The sequence below is a fragment of the Panthera tigris genome, chromosome E3 (genome assembly GCF_018350195.1).
Source record: "Panthera tigris isolate Pti1 chromosome E3, P.tigris_Pti1_mat1.1, whole genome shotgun sequence".
Classification (NCBI taxonomy): Eukaryota; Metazoa; Chordata; class Mammalia; order Carnivora; family Felidae; genus Panthera; species Panthera tigris.
The window spans coordinates 3,880,548-3,894,938 of record NC_056675.1 but is presented as its reverse complement, the minus strand read 5'-3'; the positions used below and the strand labels follow the sequence as shown (position 1 = coordinate 3,894,938).

At 61.7% G+C, this 14,391-nt stretch overlaps 1 protein-coding gene across 3 annotated transcripts in view; it reads left to right on the top strand.

Moving 5' to 3' along the window:
• Positions 1-14,391, top strand: part of RADIL (Rap associating with DIL domain) — a 67,035-nt gene that overhangs the window by 43,606 nt on the left and 9,038 nt on the right. For all 3 annotated transcript variants that reach the window (XM_042970915.1, XM_042970913.1, XM_042970914.1), the window contains exons 4-7: positions 842-1,480; positions 3,518-3,555; positions 9,513-9,673; positions 13,922-14,034. In XM_042970915.1, the coding sequence (XP_042826849.1) occupies positions 842-1,480; positions 3,518-3,555; positions 9,513-9,673; positions 13,922-14,034 (951 nt within the window). The remainder of the gene's footprint in view (positions 1-841; positions 1,481-3,517; positions 3,556-9,512; positions 9,674-13,921; positions 14,035-14,391) is intronic.

The window sequence follows — 14,391 nt, the reverse complement described above, 5'->3', positions numbered from 1 at the left end:
CCTAGAGGTCGGGGAAGAGTTTCCTCGAGAAACAGGTGGGGAGAGAGGGTGGCCGTGAAGCTTTAGAGGCGAGGGTTTTCTTGGCACCCGTGTACTTCGCGGTCGTGCCTTTGTGCACGCTGTATGTTAAGTCTCCGTCCTGCCTGTGATTTTCAGCTTGTGAGCGAGGGGAAGGTAAGTTGGGGGCACGCCTGGTGGGCCCCGCGCACACGCAGGCCAGCGTCGGGGGCCCATCGTGGCACACACCAGCACGGGCCGGATGTCGTGAGCGCCTTGGGGCGCCGGCCCCTCCTTGAGGTTGGTGTCCTCCGTTCTGCACTCCTGTAAGGCACGTTGCTGTAGGAGACACGGACTCCTACGTTTTCTCTTGGGGAGTTTTTCTTACGGTAGCGTCGCATCAGGTTCCGGGAGAGGCTACAGTCCTGTCCCTGTTCTGTCTCGTGAGAAGTCGTGGGCCTTCACGAAGCCGGGGCCGCAGAGGAGGGTGCTGGCGCACAGCTCGGCACAGGTCACGCCGGGGCCTGGCGGCACGTGGCTGTGCCTCTAAGCCAGTGTCAGTGCCCAGCTCGGCCCCGTCTGGCCTCTGGCATCTCGCAGCTGGAGTCCTCCCGGGGTGTCCGGTGTGCCCTGGAGGCTGCCCCGGGAAGCCCTCCTCCCGCGGGGACCGTGGGTGCCCAGTGGGGGGCGGGCGGGTGGCAGGCAGCAGGTTAGGAAGGGCTCCGGGGCAGGGGGGCCCAGGATGGCGAGCTGGCCACCTGGAGCCGGGCCACCTTTTCGTTTCTTCCCCCTAGGGGTTTGCCCGAGGTGGTGTCCCGCCCTTGAAGTCTTGCGTTTGTTTCAGGACAGCCTGGTGTACCTGCTCAACCGGGAGCAGCACACGGTGGGCCAGAGGACCCCTTCCAGCAAGCCCAGCGTCAGCCTCTCGGCCCCGGACATCCTGCCCTTGCACTGCACCATCCGCAGGCACCGGCCTCCGGGCCCAGAGAGGCCAGGGAACAGGCTGGTCCTGGAGCCCGTCCCCGGGGCGCCCGTGTCCGTCAACTTCTCGGAGGTGGGGGGCCGGGCCGTGGTGCTGCGCCACGGGGACCTGCTCTCCCTCGGCCTCTACTACCTGCTGCTGTTCAAGGACCCGGCGCAAGCCCAGCCCCTGCCCGCCCAGGCCCTGGCCCGGCTGCGGGCTGGGCCGCGAAGCTGCAGGATGTGCGGGGCCGCGCTCCGGGCCCGGGGCACCCCCCGCTCCGACTCCACGCACGCCGCCTTCCCCCGGCCGAGGCCGCTGCACCTGGAGTTCGAGCCCGAGGTGGAGGACGCGCTGCTGCAGAGGATCATGACGCTGGTCGAGCCTGGCGGGGACGGCCACAAGCTGGCCCCCGCCTTCCTCCTCTGCCTCTGCGTCCAGCACTCTGCTACCCGCCTGGAGCCCGGCTCATTTGGGCCGCTCCTGCTCAAGATGGCCAAGGCAATCCGAGAGACGGTCTGGGTCAGTCACGGGGCTGCCTTTTGCTGTGGTCGGGGGGCCCGTTGGCTGGGGGCGGAGCTGGGTGTGGGCTGTGGGTGCCTGGGGGATGTCACGAGTCCCTCCTCTGACCGAAGGCCAGCTTTACTGCCTGTCCACACCTAGGGAGCCCGGAGCATCCCACTGTGGCATTTTGTCCTTGGGGCAGGCGGGGGGCGGGGGGGAGGCGGGGGCTGGCCACGGCATCGTGCCCTCTGGTCCCACGTCCGTCCCCCAGGCCCAGCCCAGCCGTGACGTGCCCCTGAGCCCTGGATACCCATTAGGCCTGAGTGACCTGTGTTGTTTGCCTAGGGCAGTTCGGGCCTCGGCCAGCCCTCGGCTATGGAGCCCTTGTCAGCTCGGGGCTGGGGGCCCGGGGCGGGTCGACTCTTGTACACCGAAAAGCTTGACTCCCTTAGGGTCTCGAGACCACCCACCTTTGGGCAGAGGTGTGGGGCCAGCCTGTGCCCTGTCGGAGGCTGGTTCACATCCCTGGGCTCTGCCCGCCGCCTGCCAGTGGCTCCCCTGCCCTCACGGAGGCGGCTCCGGGCACTGCCAGGCATCCCTGCAGGCCCAGGGCAAGCGCTGCTGCGGGTGGCCTGGGTCCAGAACTCAGGGCCCCTCACCTCTTCCTGCCCCTCCAGGACCCAAAGCCTGACCGGTAGTTACACACGGTCTCCCAAAGAGACGCCCGTATATCTTGGCCCAGCTCACTCTGGCTCTGCAGAAACTGGATAGATATTTCAGATTAAAATGCACGTTTAAAATAATTGAAACCTTTTAAAAGCAAAAGCCAACATGGGCTGTCACCTCCCAAGGTTTGTACAAGTAATCCCCGTGCATTGTGGCTATCCGAGGCCACCTCTGACGGTTCCCATGTGGATTGATGTTGGTATGGCCCTGGTGTGGTCGCTTCCCTCCGTGCAGTCAAGTGCACGGTCAAGTGTGGTCCGTGCGGGCCAGGTGAAGTCCATGAGGTACATCAGCCTGAGCACACTAGGGCCTGTGGTGACCGGGGGCCTGAGGCTCAGGGGTTGTGAGTTTCTACATAGCTCGCTGTCCTGTCCTAAGCCTGCTCTGGGCCAGACACTAGTAAGTCAGACGCTACGACGCGGGAGCCGTACCCCACGCCCCGCTGAGGAAACCGAGGCAAGGAGGGTGTGACTTGGCTTGTGATGGAGCATAGAGGCGGGCGGGGAGCTGTCTGCCAGCCTGAGCCCGAGTGCCGCCCGTGGCTGTCGGAGGTGCTCCTGGGATTAGCCTTGTCCCCCATCGTACGGGCGTGGGAGCCAAGGTTCGTGGAGGTGAACTACTTTATCCAGGGTCGGGGGCTCACGAGGGAGTCAGAATCCGGGCTACACCCTGCCTGCTTCCCCCGTCTGTCCACGCACCTCAGCCCTGGTCTGGCGAGAGCCCCGTACGTTTTCGTCATTCATTTGTCTGTCGGGCAGCAAGAGCCGTCTGTATTCCGCCACTAGAGGTGGGCGAGCACGTCTTGGAACGAGTGGATCTCTGCTCTGTCAGATGACAGCTTGCTACTAAAGCAAGAATAACTTCTCAGTTAAAAGTGACGGAGGATGTTGGCTAACCCGTGTCCCCGTCGGGACGTTTAAATGCGTCTGTGAACACTCCATACAGCCATCCACCTGTTGCCGTGGCCGACGTCGAAAAGCGCATGTGTTAAGCTAGACGGTACGAGTGCGCATAGAATCTTCATTCTGGCGTCTGTAAGATGCCTGAGCTGCTTTACTGATTCTGAAAGGGCCGCTTGTTAAGTCAGCTAGATGGTTGTAAATGATCTCTGTTATAGGAAGCACGCAGGTCATATTCGGCAATGGAACGAAGAGAGGTCACATCACATGGAAAACTGGCCTTTCCGGCACAGCTTCGAGTAAACAGTCCGCACAGTAGTGCCGTGTTTTTACGCGGACGGTGTGCTGGGCGTTTAGTGGCGTTCTCGCTGAGCACGTCCTTTGCTGTCCTGTCTTTTCTCATGCTTGATTTTTTTGTCTCTGATTGTAGGAGAAAACCAAAGAACTGGCGGAGAAGCAGGCGCACCTGTAAGTATGGCCCAGCCGTTGCACCTGTCCCTTAGGGAGCTAGTTCCCCAGCAGACTTGCACCTTCTGTGGAGCCTGGGGGGCCCCTGACGTCTCCGGGGTCAGCTGTGTGCTGCCGTCCAACTGTCCTTCTGCCTCAGAGTGGCTGTTTCCATTTCTGCGCTCACCACCCCAGGAAGCACTGTATTCAGGGAGTTTCTCCAGAGCACCTGTAAGACCGAGGGGGCGAGGTCCCCTCTGCAGCCTTGTCGTGCCCTCACTTCCCCGATGACTGTGCCAAAGCGAACCTGCCGCCTCAGGAAGTTGTACAACCCTGATTTTGAGAGAAGGCGGCACGTTTCTGTTCTCCCACGTCTGTTTTCCCAGAGAGCGCTGTTTATGTTCACAGCACTGCTGGGACTTGGGAAGCTATTTGGCATTAACAGCGAAGACGTGTATACGCTGCGACCCAATAGTCCCGCTCCCGAGCTGGCACCACGGAGGGCAGGAGGTGTGCTCTCAAGGCCTTGTTTGTAAGTGACCAGGTGGGCAGAGGGCCGTGTATCTGTACGGCGGACGCTTGGCGACGGTGAGAGTGAACGCACTATGTGCTCCGTGCGTGTGTCGGAATCTGAAACCCGTGTGGAGCAGACAGGGCACCCGCACGTAAAGTCCGCAGCGAAGCCGTCCGGCCAAGGAACGGACACATGTGGTAACACCCCAAAGGAGAGCCACGTTGAGGGGGCTGGTCACTGCCCGTCGTCAGGGAAGGGCACACGGGACCTTAAGTCACACGTTGGTTCACTCCCGTTGATGCCTCTGCTATAAAGACCATCTGTCAAGCGTGCCGTTGGCGGTACATGTCTGCTCAGGCGTCCTCCGTGGTCCCCGGAAGGGAAAGGAGCAGTCGTCACCGCCCCCCTTCGAAGGGAGGGATGCAAGCCTGGGTCAGGAGCAGCATAGGTCTGGAGTGGCCCAGCGGTCCCACCCGAGCCGGAAGTTGAGCACAGGGTTCCTGGCACTCGTCGGCGCGCGCTCTCTGGCTCCCGTTGACATCGGGAAGCTGGAGCGACTTCTGCGGAAGTGTTTGCTGATGAGCGATGTGCCTCTGAGGTGTGAGGCTGCACGGGGAGGCCCGGCCCTGCCGCCCAGCTCACCGGGGCAGCGCTCAGCATGGCCCGGGCCCCACGGGGGAGTCCGGCATCAGAGGGTGGTGGCTGGCTCACCCGCGCCGGAGGGAACAGCACGGGCCTAGTGTACTAGGCGGCCTGTATGGCGTAGGTTTCCCATGTGAGGGGCTGGCCTTGGGGGCCCGGTGACAGGTGTGGCGGCCTCACCCTCAGCCCCTTGCTTTGCTCCGGGACAGCCGGGCTTCCGGGGCAGGGGTGGGGTGTGGAGGTGACGGAGCTGAGGTTTCAGGGGCTCGTGCTGCCCCTTTCCCTCCTCAGTGCCGCCTCCCACATCGGTGCCTGTGCTGTGGCACCCTGCTCACGGGGGAACCAAGGCCTTCCCTGCAGCAGCTCATGCCCGTTTTGGATTCCAGAACTTGTGTTGTTAGGGCCAAAAAATGCCTGTGTCCATCGGCAGGGATTGCTCCTTCTACCTCCTTTTTAAAAAATTACGAATCGGGGCACCTGGGTGGCTCAGTTGGTTGAGCGTCCGACTTCGACTCAGGTCATGATCTCGTGGTCCGTGAGTTCAGGCCCCGCATCGGGCTCTTGTGCTGACAGCTTGGAGGCTGGAACCTGCTTCGGATTCTGTGTGTGTGTGTCTCTCTCTCTTCTGCTTCCCTAGTCATGCTCTGTTTCTCTGTCAAAAATAAGTAAACGTTAAAAAAAATTAAAATTAGGAATCACTTCCAAAATATAGAAAAGCACAGACTGTTAACCACCGAAGAATCCATACCTGAATTTCACATTAACATTTTGCCTCACAGGTGTCAGAGCTTTGTGTGGGGTGGTTCTGTTTCAATTTCGAACGACTGTGGACTTTCACTACACGCTTTTGCTGCCCCTGTGATCACGCCTTTTTTTCGGGGAACGCACGAATGTGGGTGCTGCGTTACCAAGTTTTCTGGACCGCGGCTGAATCCCTGGGAGTAAACCCTTTGTGATGGCTGAGTTTTTAGGAGGGCGAGGTTCAGGTGGTTGATGTTTTAATGAGGGTTTTCCCACCTGAATTCACAGGTCACGTTAATCTGTGATTTTTTATTCGTTGCCTTTGTCTGTAATAACAGGGTTCGCAGAGACTGAACCGGGCCACCCTGTGTGTCTTCAGGTCCCTGCAGTGGTTTGTCTGAGGTGTGGACTCAGCTCTCACAGGTTTGCTCAAAGTACGAAGTACTTCCCTGTAAGAGTGTCTGGACGGCCCGGTTTTGCTGAATCCATTTCTTCGGTGATTATTGGCGTATCTAGTTTTCTGGTTCTGCTTACAATGATTTCGGTAATTTTTACTTTCGTTTTCAAAGTTATCGGAATAAAGTTGTTCGTTCTGTTCTCTTTGGAGTTTTCACGTCTCGTGTATCTGTAGTACTATCCCAGCATTTACATTGGTTGTATCTCCTTCCTCTTCCCTCCCTTCGAATTATCTTCCCAGGGATTCGTCTGTTGTCGTCTGTTTAAAAGGGTCAATTTTGTCGTTTCTGCTTACGTTTTCTTCGATTTCTATTCCGCGAAGGTCTTTATCGTTTCCTATTCTTGCATAATTTCTGTTTTAAGTTTCTCTTTGATTCGTTAATTATTCGGAACAATATTTGAATTTCTTAAATTTGTATTAACCAAAACGCTTTCGATTTTGTTGCCAAGTGATAATTTCCCCTCGATATGCTTCCCATGTGGATTAAAAAAAATTAGATCACCGGTGCCTGGCTGGCTCCGTTAGGTGGAGCATGTGACTCTTGATCCCGAGGTTGTGAATTCCAGCCCCATGTTGGACGTGGAGCCTACTTTAAAAACATTTGGATCAGAGCAGTGATTGATTTGATCCGGTTTGGTTTATTTTTATTGTGGTAAGAACACTCGACATGAGCACTACCCCTCATAAGGCGTTTCGAGGTGTCGGTTAGCCATTTCTGGTTTCTCCGTCCCGCCCCAGCCCCTGGCAGCCGCCATTCTGCCCTCTGAGTCCATGAGTTGGACTGTTGAGAAATGTCACCCGAGCGACATCATGCAGTATTTTTCCTTCCATGATTGGCTTATTTCGCTTAGCATAATGTCTTCAAGGTTCATCCGTGCTGTCGCGTTATTGCAGGATTTCCTTTATTTTTTAAAAGCTGAATACATTTCACTGTGTCCCCTACCAGATTTTCTTTACCCCTCCCTCCCTCGGTGGACGTTTCGTGTGGCTCTGTGTCGTCCTTCTCGCGCCTAGTGCTGCGCTGAGCAGTGGGGTGCGAATACCTCTTGGGGATGCTGATTTCAGTTCTTCCGGGGAAGTAGGCAGGAGCGGAACTGCAGGGTCCTCAGGCCGATTTTGAGGAGCCTCCACACTGTTCTCCACAGCGGCCGCGCCGTTCCTGGTCTGCCCTCCCGCCCACAACGCAGGAGGGTTCCACCTTCTCCACACCCTCACTGACCGCCTGTTACCTCTTGTCCTTCTGACCGTGGCCCTTCCAACGGGGGTGAGGTGACAGCTCATCGTGGTTTTGGTTTGCGTTTACCGGGTGGTGAGCGATGGTGAGCGCCTTTTCACGAGCCTGTCGGCCACCTGGATGTCTTTTTCGGAGACCTGTCTGTTCGAGTCTTAAACCTTTTCTTGAATCGGGTCGTGAGTTTTTTTTACTTTCGAGTTACAGGGTTTCCTTACGTGTTTTGGAAATTAACCACTTAGCAGATGGATGGTTTACAAATCTCTCTCCCACGCTGTAGGTTGCTTTTTCACCCCGTTGGAGGTTTTCTCTGCTGCGCAGAAGCTTTTCAGTTGGACGTAGGCCCACTTGTCTATTTTTGCTTCCGGTGCCTGTGTCTTTGGAGTCCTATCCGTGAAATCGCTCCCACTCGGTGCTCACCTGAAGGGATAGGCCGGACCCGTTGCCCGGTGTTTGTGCCCCAAGCGTGTGGCCTGCGGCTGGCAGGTGCCGTGCCTTCGGGGCCACCTCGCCGGGGTTCGACACCGAAACTCCAGCTGCCAATACCTGGTGGTTTGTTTCGGTAGAGCCCGTCCGTCCTTTAGAGTTCTGAGAAGGTGACCTCGAGAGGGGCAGTGAACGTGGAAAGCAAAATGGAATCAGGCTCTGAAGCCCCAGGTTAATCCTTTTCTAACAACCCCAAACTCTTTGCGGCTACGCGCCTGCGTGCGTATGCAAATGGGCGCGGAGCACAAACGCGGAGGAAGAGCCTGGGGAGCACGGGGAGCACGAGCGTGCGGAGCACAGACGCGGAGGAACAGCGCGAGGAGCTGTGCAGGGGCCGCGGCGGCCACAGCCGCGAGCAGTGAAAACGAGGAGACGGAAGAGAGGTCGCGCCGTCGGGGGCACAAGCGGAGTTGTGTCGGAACAACAAAACCAAAACCGCAGGGAGCCCGAGGCCCCGCCGCCTGGGCCCCTGGTGGCTGCCCCAAGGGACGACGCGGCCTCGTCAGCCCGCCACCCGTAGGGCCCCCGTGGCTTTGCCCGTGAGCCTCGTTGCCCGGAGCCCGGACGCCACCCTCACGAACGCGCGCGGCTGCTCCGGCCGTGCCCCTGGGACTGCGGGTCAGCCTGCCCCGTGTCACCCCTACCCAAGCCCGAGTCACAGCTGGGCGGGGCGATTTGCCGGCGAACGGATCTCTGCTCAGCCGTCAGAAGAGTCCAGCGGGTGTGGTGGCGGCACCATCGCGACATCCTGGCTGCGGGCGCCTCGGGGGTGTCCTCACAGCGTCACAGGACAACCCGCGGAACCGCTTCCGCACAGCAAGTGGGACGACACGAGGGACCGTGCCCAGGAGGATGGCCGTCGACATCTGAAACGGGAAATTTCCCGAGCTCGGCACGGCCTCGCCCCGTCCACCCCTCAGACTCCTCAACCGGTGGTTGGGGCCGGTGCCGGGGAGCTTCCTGTCGCAGCCGGTGCCCCCAGACACGAGGTCCTGCATCCTAGGGGCCGCGGTGGATCTGCGCTTGGCGGGAGCCCACCGGACCCCGGGGCGAGTGGCCCGGGGGAGCCTCTAGGTGCCGGCCTGGGAGAGGAGCGCCTCTGGGGCCGCCTCCGCCCCAGGCCGGCCGTCCCCCAGGCTCGTAATGGGATCAGAGGGACGAGGAGCTTCTCGCCCCGTGCTGGTGCCCGGCGGCTTCTGTTTGGACCGCCGCAGCGACACGTGCTTGGCCCTGGCGGAAGAGGCCGTGCGACGAGCGTGAGGCGGCTCCAGGAGCCGCGGCCATCGCGGAGTCCTTTTTCTAACAATTCCCTCTGAACCTTCAAATGGCACGCTCTGATGGCTGCTTTTGGATGCACGGACTTCAGGCATCGTCGGGCTATTTAACAAGGTAGTTCCCAGCTAGTCTCGCCCGTGCCCCTCCCGGAATAGAGGCGTTACCGTCGTTCAGTTCGTCACGTGAACTTAACACGCGGAAACTCCCGTCTCTCCTACACGAACGACACACTCGTGCTGCTCGTCCTGACAGCCGTGCGCCCCATCTCTCCGAGCACATGCGCTTGCACGCGCCCCCTCTCCCCCCCCCCCCCCCCCAACACTGAGCTCCTTCATTATCTCCTCCGGAAACGGAAGATGTGAAAACGGTTTGTTGACGAGAGTCACTGGCACTGGCCGTGGGTGCCGGCGTCCTTCCTGCGAGGTGGGAGGTTTGTAGACGGGCCTCTGGCTGTCACGGGTCGGACGGCTTCTGTTTGTACCTCGTTTCCCAGCGTGACGCCGGGAGGCCGACGGGTCACGGCTGCTTGGGGTGGCGTCCCGTTGAGCAGAACCCCCTTCCGTGCAGAGTGTAGCGCGTTCGGCCTCCCTGGGTGGCGGCCACGAGTAACCGTCGGTCTTGTGTCTTGGCAGCCAGGAGCCCCTCTCTCTGGCCGGCTCTACCATGGCCGGCCTGGTTCCAGACCTGCAGCACATCCTCTTCTGGATGTCTAACTCGGTCGAGCTTCTGTACTTCATCCAGCAGAAGTGCCCGCTCTACATGCAGACCTGGGAGGAGGAGCTGGACGTCACAGGTACCGCCGGGGAGCGGGGCGCGCGCCCCGTCGCCTTGCCGTGCAGCCGCTAGAACAGAGGTGGCCTCGTGTCAGGGCTCCCCCCGCGAGGGGGTGACGCTGGCGGTCGGGCCAACCCGGCTCCTCGCGTCGTCCTTTCACGCACAGCGTGCTGCCTGGGGGGCGGTGGACACAGGCCTCCCGTGTGCCCCTGCGGGAAGAGGACGGTGCGTCGGCCCTGGGCCGTCCCTTACGGGCGCACCCGTTTCGGAGAGCGGACACGCTGCCGTTGGGGGCCGCGTCTGGGACCGTGACTTGCTGGCTTTGGGGCCTCACGTGCCCGGGGAGCCCGCGTTAGGTTGTGTGAGCCACAGCCTGACGTGCTGAAAACAGAGACCCAGGGGGGCAGTCCCGGCGGGCTTCATGAAGAAGGCGGCACGGGCCGGGCCCCGAGGCCGGGTGGGATTTCAGCGGCTGTGTGTCTGCATAGCGGGTGGCGGAACGAGTCGCAGGGCCGTCCCAGGGGCCGGACCACAGCCTCAAGTGGGGGAGCCTGGTTTCGCCCCACGCTCGCTCGCTCCTGCGTGGCAGAAACAGAGCCGCTCCCTTCCCCGTATCCCTGTCGTGGGGCTTCGGCAGCAGAAGCTGCAGGGGATCCCGGGTAGGCGTGGTTGGCAGCCGGCCTCTGGAGGCTGCACCCAGAGCCGGGAAGGAAGCCAGGCGGGCAGGCAGGCCGGGGCCTGGCCGAGGCTCCCCCGTGGGGTCGGTCTGCCAGGCCCTGCACGGTGTCCGTGTGCTCGGCTGTGTCTCCAAGGAGGTGGCCGCGGGTTCCCGGTGAGAGGGCCCCGAACCTCGCTCAGGCGGCACGGGGTCCCGCCGTGCCCCTGCTAGGAGGGGCTCCTGGCCGTGACGGTGAGAGGCCGCGGTCTGTGCGGCACAGGCTGTCCTACCCCGTGCCAGGCTGGTGTCTGGCCTCGCGAGCCAGGTGAGGAGGCCGGGCTGGCAGGTGGAGGCCGAGCCAGCGGGCGTGTCTACGTGTCTTCTTGTTAGATGTGGTTTCTTAGTGTTTTCTGGTCCCCCGCTTCACAGCGTAGGGGACATTGGGAACGTTCTTGGGCTTCCGTGGGTACGCGGAGGGAAGCACCGGATCCTTCTGCGTCCCAGTGGGCGTTCGGGCCCGCTGGCCTGTGGCCTCCGACCGTCGTTGCCCTTGGGCGGACGTTGTGCCAGACGTGCACCTTGACCTCCCAGGGTGGGCTGCTCTCTGTGCACAAACCTGTGGCAGCTGCTGACCCGGCTTTTCCCCCGAACGTCAGGTGAACAGCCGCCTCTGTGTGTCCCCAAAGCCAGGGCAGTCGCTCTGCTCCAGCGGCCCGGGCCGTCCCGAGCTCAGCGCTCCCGGGACCCAGGCCTCTCTCTCCCCAGAGCCTGTTTGTCATCCTTGGGGGCCCCGGCTTTTCCGAGCAGAGGGGCCTCCCTTCTGGACATGGCCCCGGCCAGTGAGCACCCGGGCCTCCGGCTCGTCTGTAAGCGCCTGTGGTCCTTCTGTACTAGAGGTTAGGCGGTCGGGGTGCAGCCGGGGCGCCCTTCCTGCTCTGGCTCCAGCAGAGTCAGCCAGGAGAGCCGCCCCCTCCACGGCTCTCCGGCACAGCGTTCATGGGCGTGTCCCGCTCACGCCCCTTCTCATCTGGCCTAATCTCAGACGCTGTGGTCTTTGGGCCCCACCGGGCCTACCTCCCCAGGCCAGGGACCCCGCATCGGGCTGATTTTCATGAAAAAAGCTATTTGGGGTTGACGGGGGCTCTGCTTCCTCAGCTGCCGCCTCTGCTCTCAGAGGAAGTTATTTTTGGTCCCGGGCCTGGGTGTCCCGTAGCCCAGTGGATGCTGGGACAGCAAGGACAGGGATGGCCAAGGTCCCGCCTCCACCCGCCCCTGGGACCGCTCGGGGCCGGGGGAGCCACGGCAGGATCTGAACGTCCCACAAACAGCGTCCTGTGTGGTACAGGCGCTGGAGAGCGCTGAGGAAAAAATAACATCACCAGAGGGCAAAGGCAAGGTTAGAGCCGCGTCTCGGCCTCCTGACCTGCAGCGGGAAATTTCTGTGGGAAGAATTCTGAAAACAGATGTCACGTCCTGAATGCTGGAAAATCGCCTTTTCGTTCCGCAAACAATATTTGTTGTCTGAAGCTCTTACCCAGGACGCCTCGCTCACGCAGGCACACGGAAGGTGGGCCCCTCGGGAGGGGATGTTTTGAGAGTCCTTGGGGAGCCCTTGTGGCTCTCCCTCAGCACCTACAGATTTGGGGGCGTCAGGCGTGGGCCCCGTCCCCTAAAAGGCTCATGGGGGCCTGTGCTTAGCCTGTAGCGTTTCTGCTGGTTTTCCAGTGATGTGGGAGGGACTGTGTCTCCCTGTGGCCGCCGAGTCCTGGCCTCCTCTTCCCGTCATCCCTCCTCCTGCCAGAGCCCCCACACCCACACGGGAACAGGCTGGGACAGGCTCGTAGCCTGCAGGGTGGTGCCCAGGCCCAGCTACGGTGGAAGGGTTTGGAACTGGTTTCTTGGCCTCGTTCCTACTGGCTTTGAGTGGCTGTGAGTGGCGGATGGTCTGCAGGTCTCGGGGGCAGCAGTGGGCAGCCTTGCGTGTTCCTCTCGGCCTGGGAGGCTGCAGTGGGTCGGGGAGCACCCGGGGACCCTCACGGTGTCTGGGTTGCCTCTCCTCTGAAGGCCAGTGAGGCCGCAGGAGCATCCAGATCCCATGGGGGTGGGTCCCACGAGACCCTACAGGTTGGGCTCTAGGGAGGACCCCCGGCAGGCGAGGCAGGCGTCTGGCTTCCCAATCCAGATGCGTTCCTGGGGCGTGAGCCCTTGGGGTGTGTTCTGTGGGTCCAGGGGCAGGAGAGCCCCGAGTCCTAGAAGTGTCTCGAACAGTGGTGCATCCAGGTGTTTTAGGGGTGGGGTCTCTGACGGACTTGTACGCCGTTTCCATTCTGTTTGTGCAGCAGTGGGCGGCCTGGGCCCCCGTGCTCCCGGGAGGGCCGCTTCAGTGCTCGGAGCGATTCTGGGCCCCATCGGGCCCAGCACCTCCCTCCCTGCTCTGAGAAGAGGTTCCTTTAACGGAAAGGCTGTAGCAGGGGCACCTGGGTGGTTCTGTCAGCTGAACATCTGACTCTCGATTTGGGCTCAGGTCACGGTCTCACGGTTTGTGGGTTTGAGCCCGGGGTTGGGCTCTGCCCTGACAGTGTAGAGCGTACTTGGGATTCTCTCTCTCCTCCCATCTCTCACTGCTTCTCCCCTGCTCGTGCTCTTTCTCAAAATACATAATAAACGTTAAAAAAAGAAGAGGCTGTAGCAGAATGAACAGTGGCCGAGGGCCACGGGTGCCCGTCTGCCCTGGACAGACCCGTCCAAGCTGCCCGGTTGCAGCTCCTGTAAAGAAGTGAGGATCTGAGGGCGGCGGAGGCAGAGGCGGGGCCTCCAGGCCCCGGGCAGCCCTGCTCGGCGCCGGTGGGACACCGGGTGCCTCCTGCATTTGGAGGCCCTTCGGGACGGTTCTGCCCTGTTGGGGTTCTCTGGTGTTGGCGTCCCTGTGGCCGATGTGGCCTCTTGACTTCACTGGAACCGCCAGAAGCAAGGAATCACCTGGCGTCCGCGGAGCCCCTCCTGCCACGCTGGGCGGGCCCCCTGCCGGCCCCCGGGGCTCAGCTGCAGCCGCTGTCTGGGGAGGCCCACCCGCTGGGGCCGCATGGAGCCGGGCTGCCTCCCTCCGTGGGGCTGTCCAGCAGCCGGGCCTCGGCTGCGTCTTCTCTGTGGTCTCTCGGGGATGCTGGGGGGAGAATGGGGCTCGTAGGCCATTTGGATTTCTTCTTGGCAAAATGTCACAATTCCGTGGAGTGATGGTCTCCTTAGGAGCTTCGGCCAGGTGTTCCTTTGACCTGTGTCCGGAGTGGGAAGGGACCGCAGGCCCTTGGGTCAGAATCCGTATTGCTGGGGCCGTTGGTTCTACCAGGAAACGTGTCTGGGATCTATTTGTCAACGGGCTTCAGAATCCCTTCGCGTGACGCTTCAGCACCGATGGGCTCGGAGGCACGGTGCCCGGACCCCTCGGCCATCTGGGCCGGCGTCTCATCCCTGGGCGCCTCGGGGAGGGGTGGCGGTCGGGCCGGGGGTCAGCCGGTCGCGCGAGGCGGCTCCCCAGACCCGAGATGGGCCGGGGGCGAGCGCAGTCCGGAGGTAAGCACGCGGTGACCGTGACACTCCGTCTCCTCGCAGGCTCCAGGGAGTCCCTGCTCTCCTGCACGCTGACGGCCAGCGAGGAGGCCATGGCGGTGCTGGAGGAGGTCATCCTGTACGCCTTCCAGCAGTGCGTGTACTACGTCTCGAAGGTACGACGAGGCCAGGGTGTGTGCCTCACGCTCCCCTGGGCGGGGAGGGCTGGGGACCTGGGAAGGACGGAGGTGCTTTTGCCACCGTCGCCCGAGGGTTTCGAGCTCCCAACTGCCGCCTCGGCACACCTGAGCCCAGCTTCGGGTCCTCTCCCTCCCGGCCCGCGTCCCCCTCATCCTGGGAGCCGGTGGCCGCGCAAGCGCCCACAACGTCGGGGAGCAGGAGGGGCGGCTGCTCGGGGACGCAGACGTCGGTGCTCGTTGTGGCGGCCGGGGGTGGTGTTAGCCTCCGGGTCCGGAGGAGTCGCTTACCCCGTCCCAGCACACAGAGCAGGGTGCAGGGGGGAGTGGAGAGAG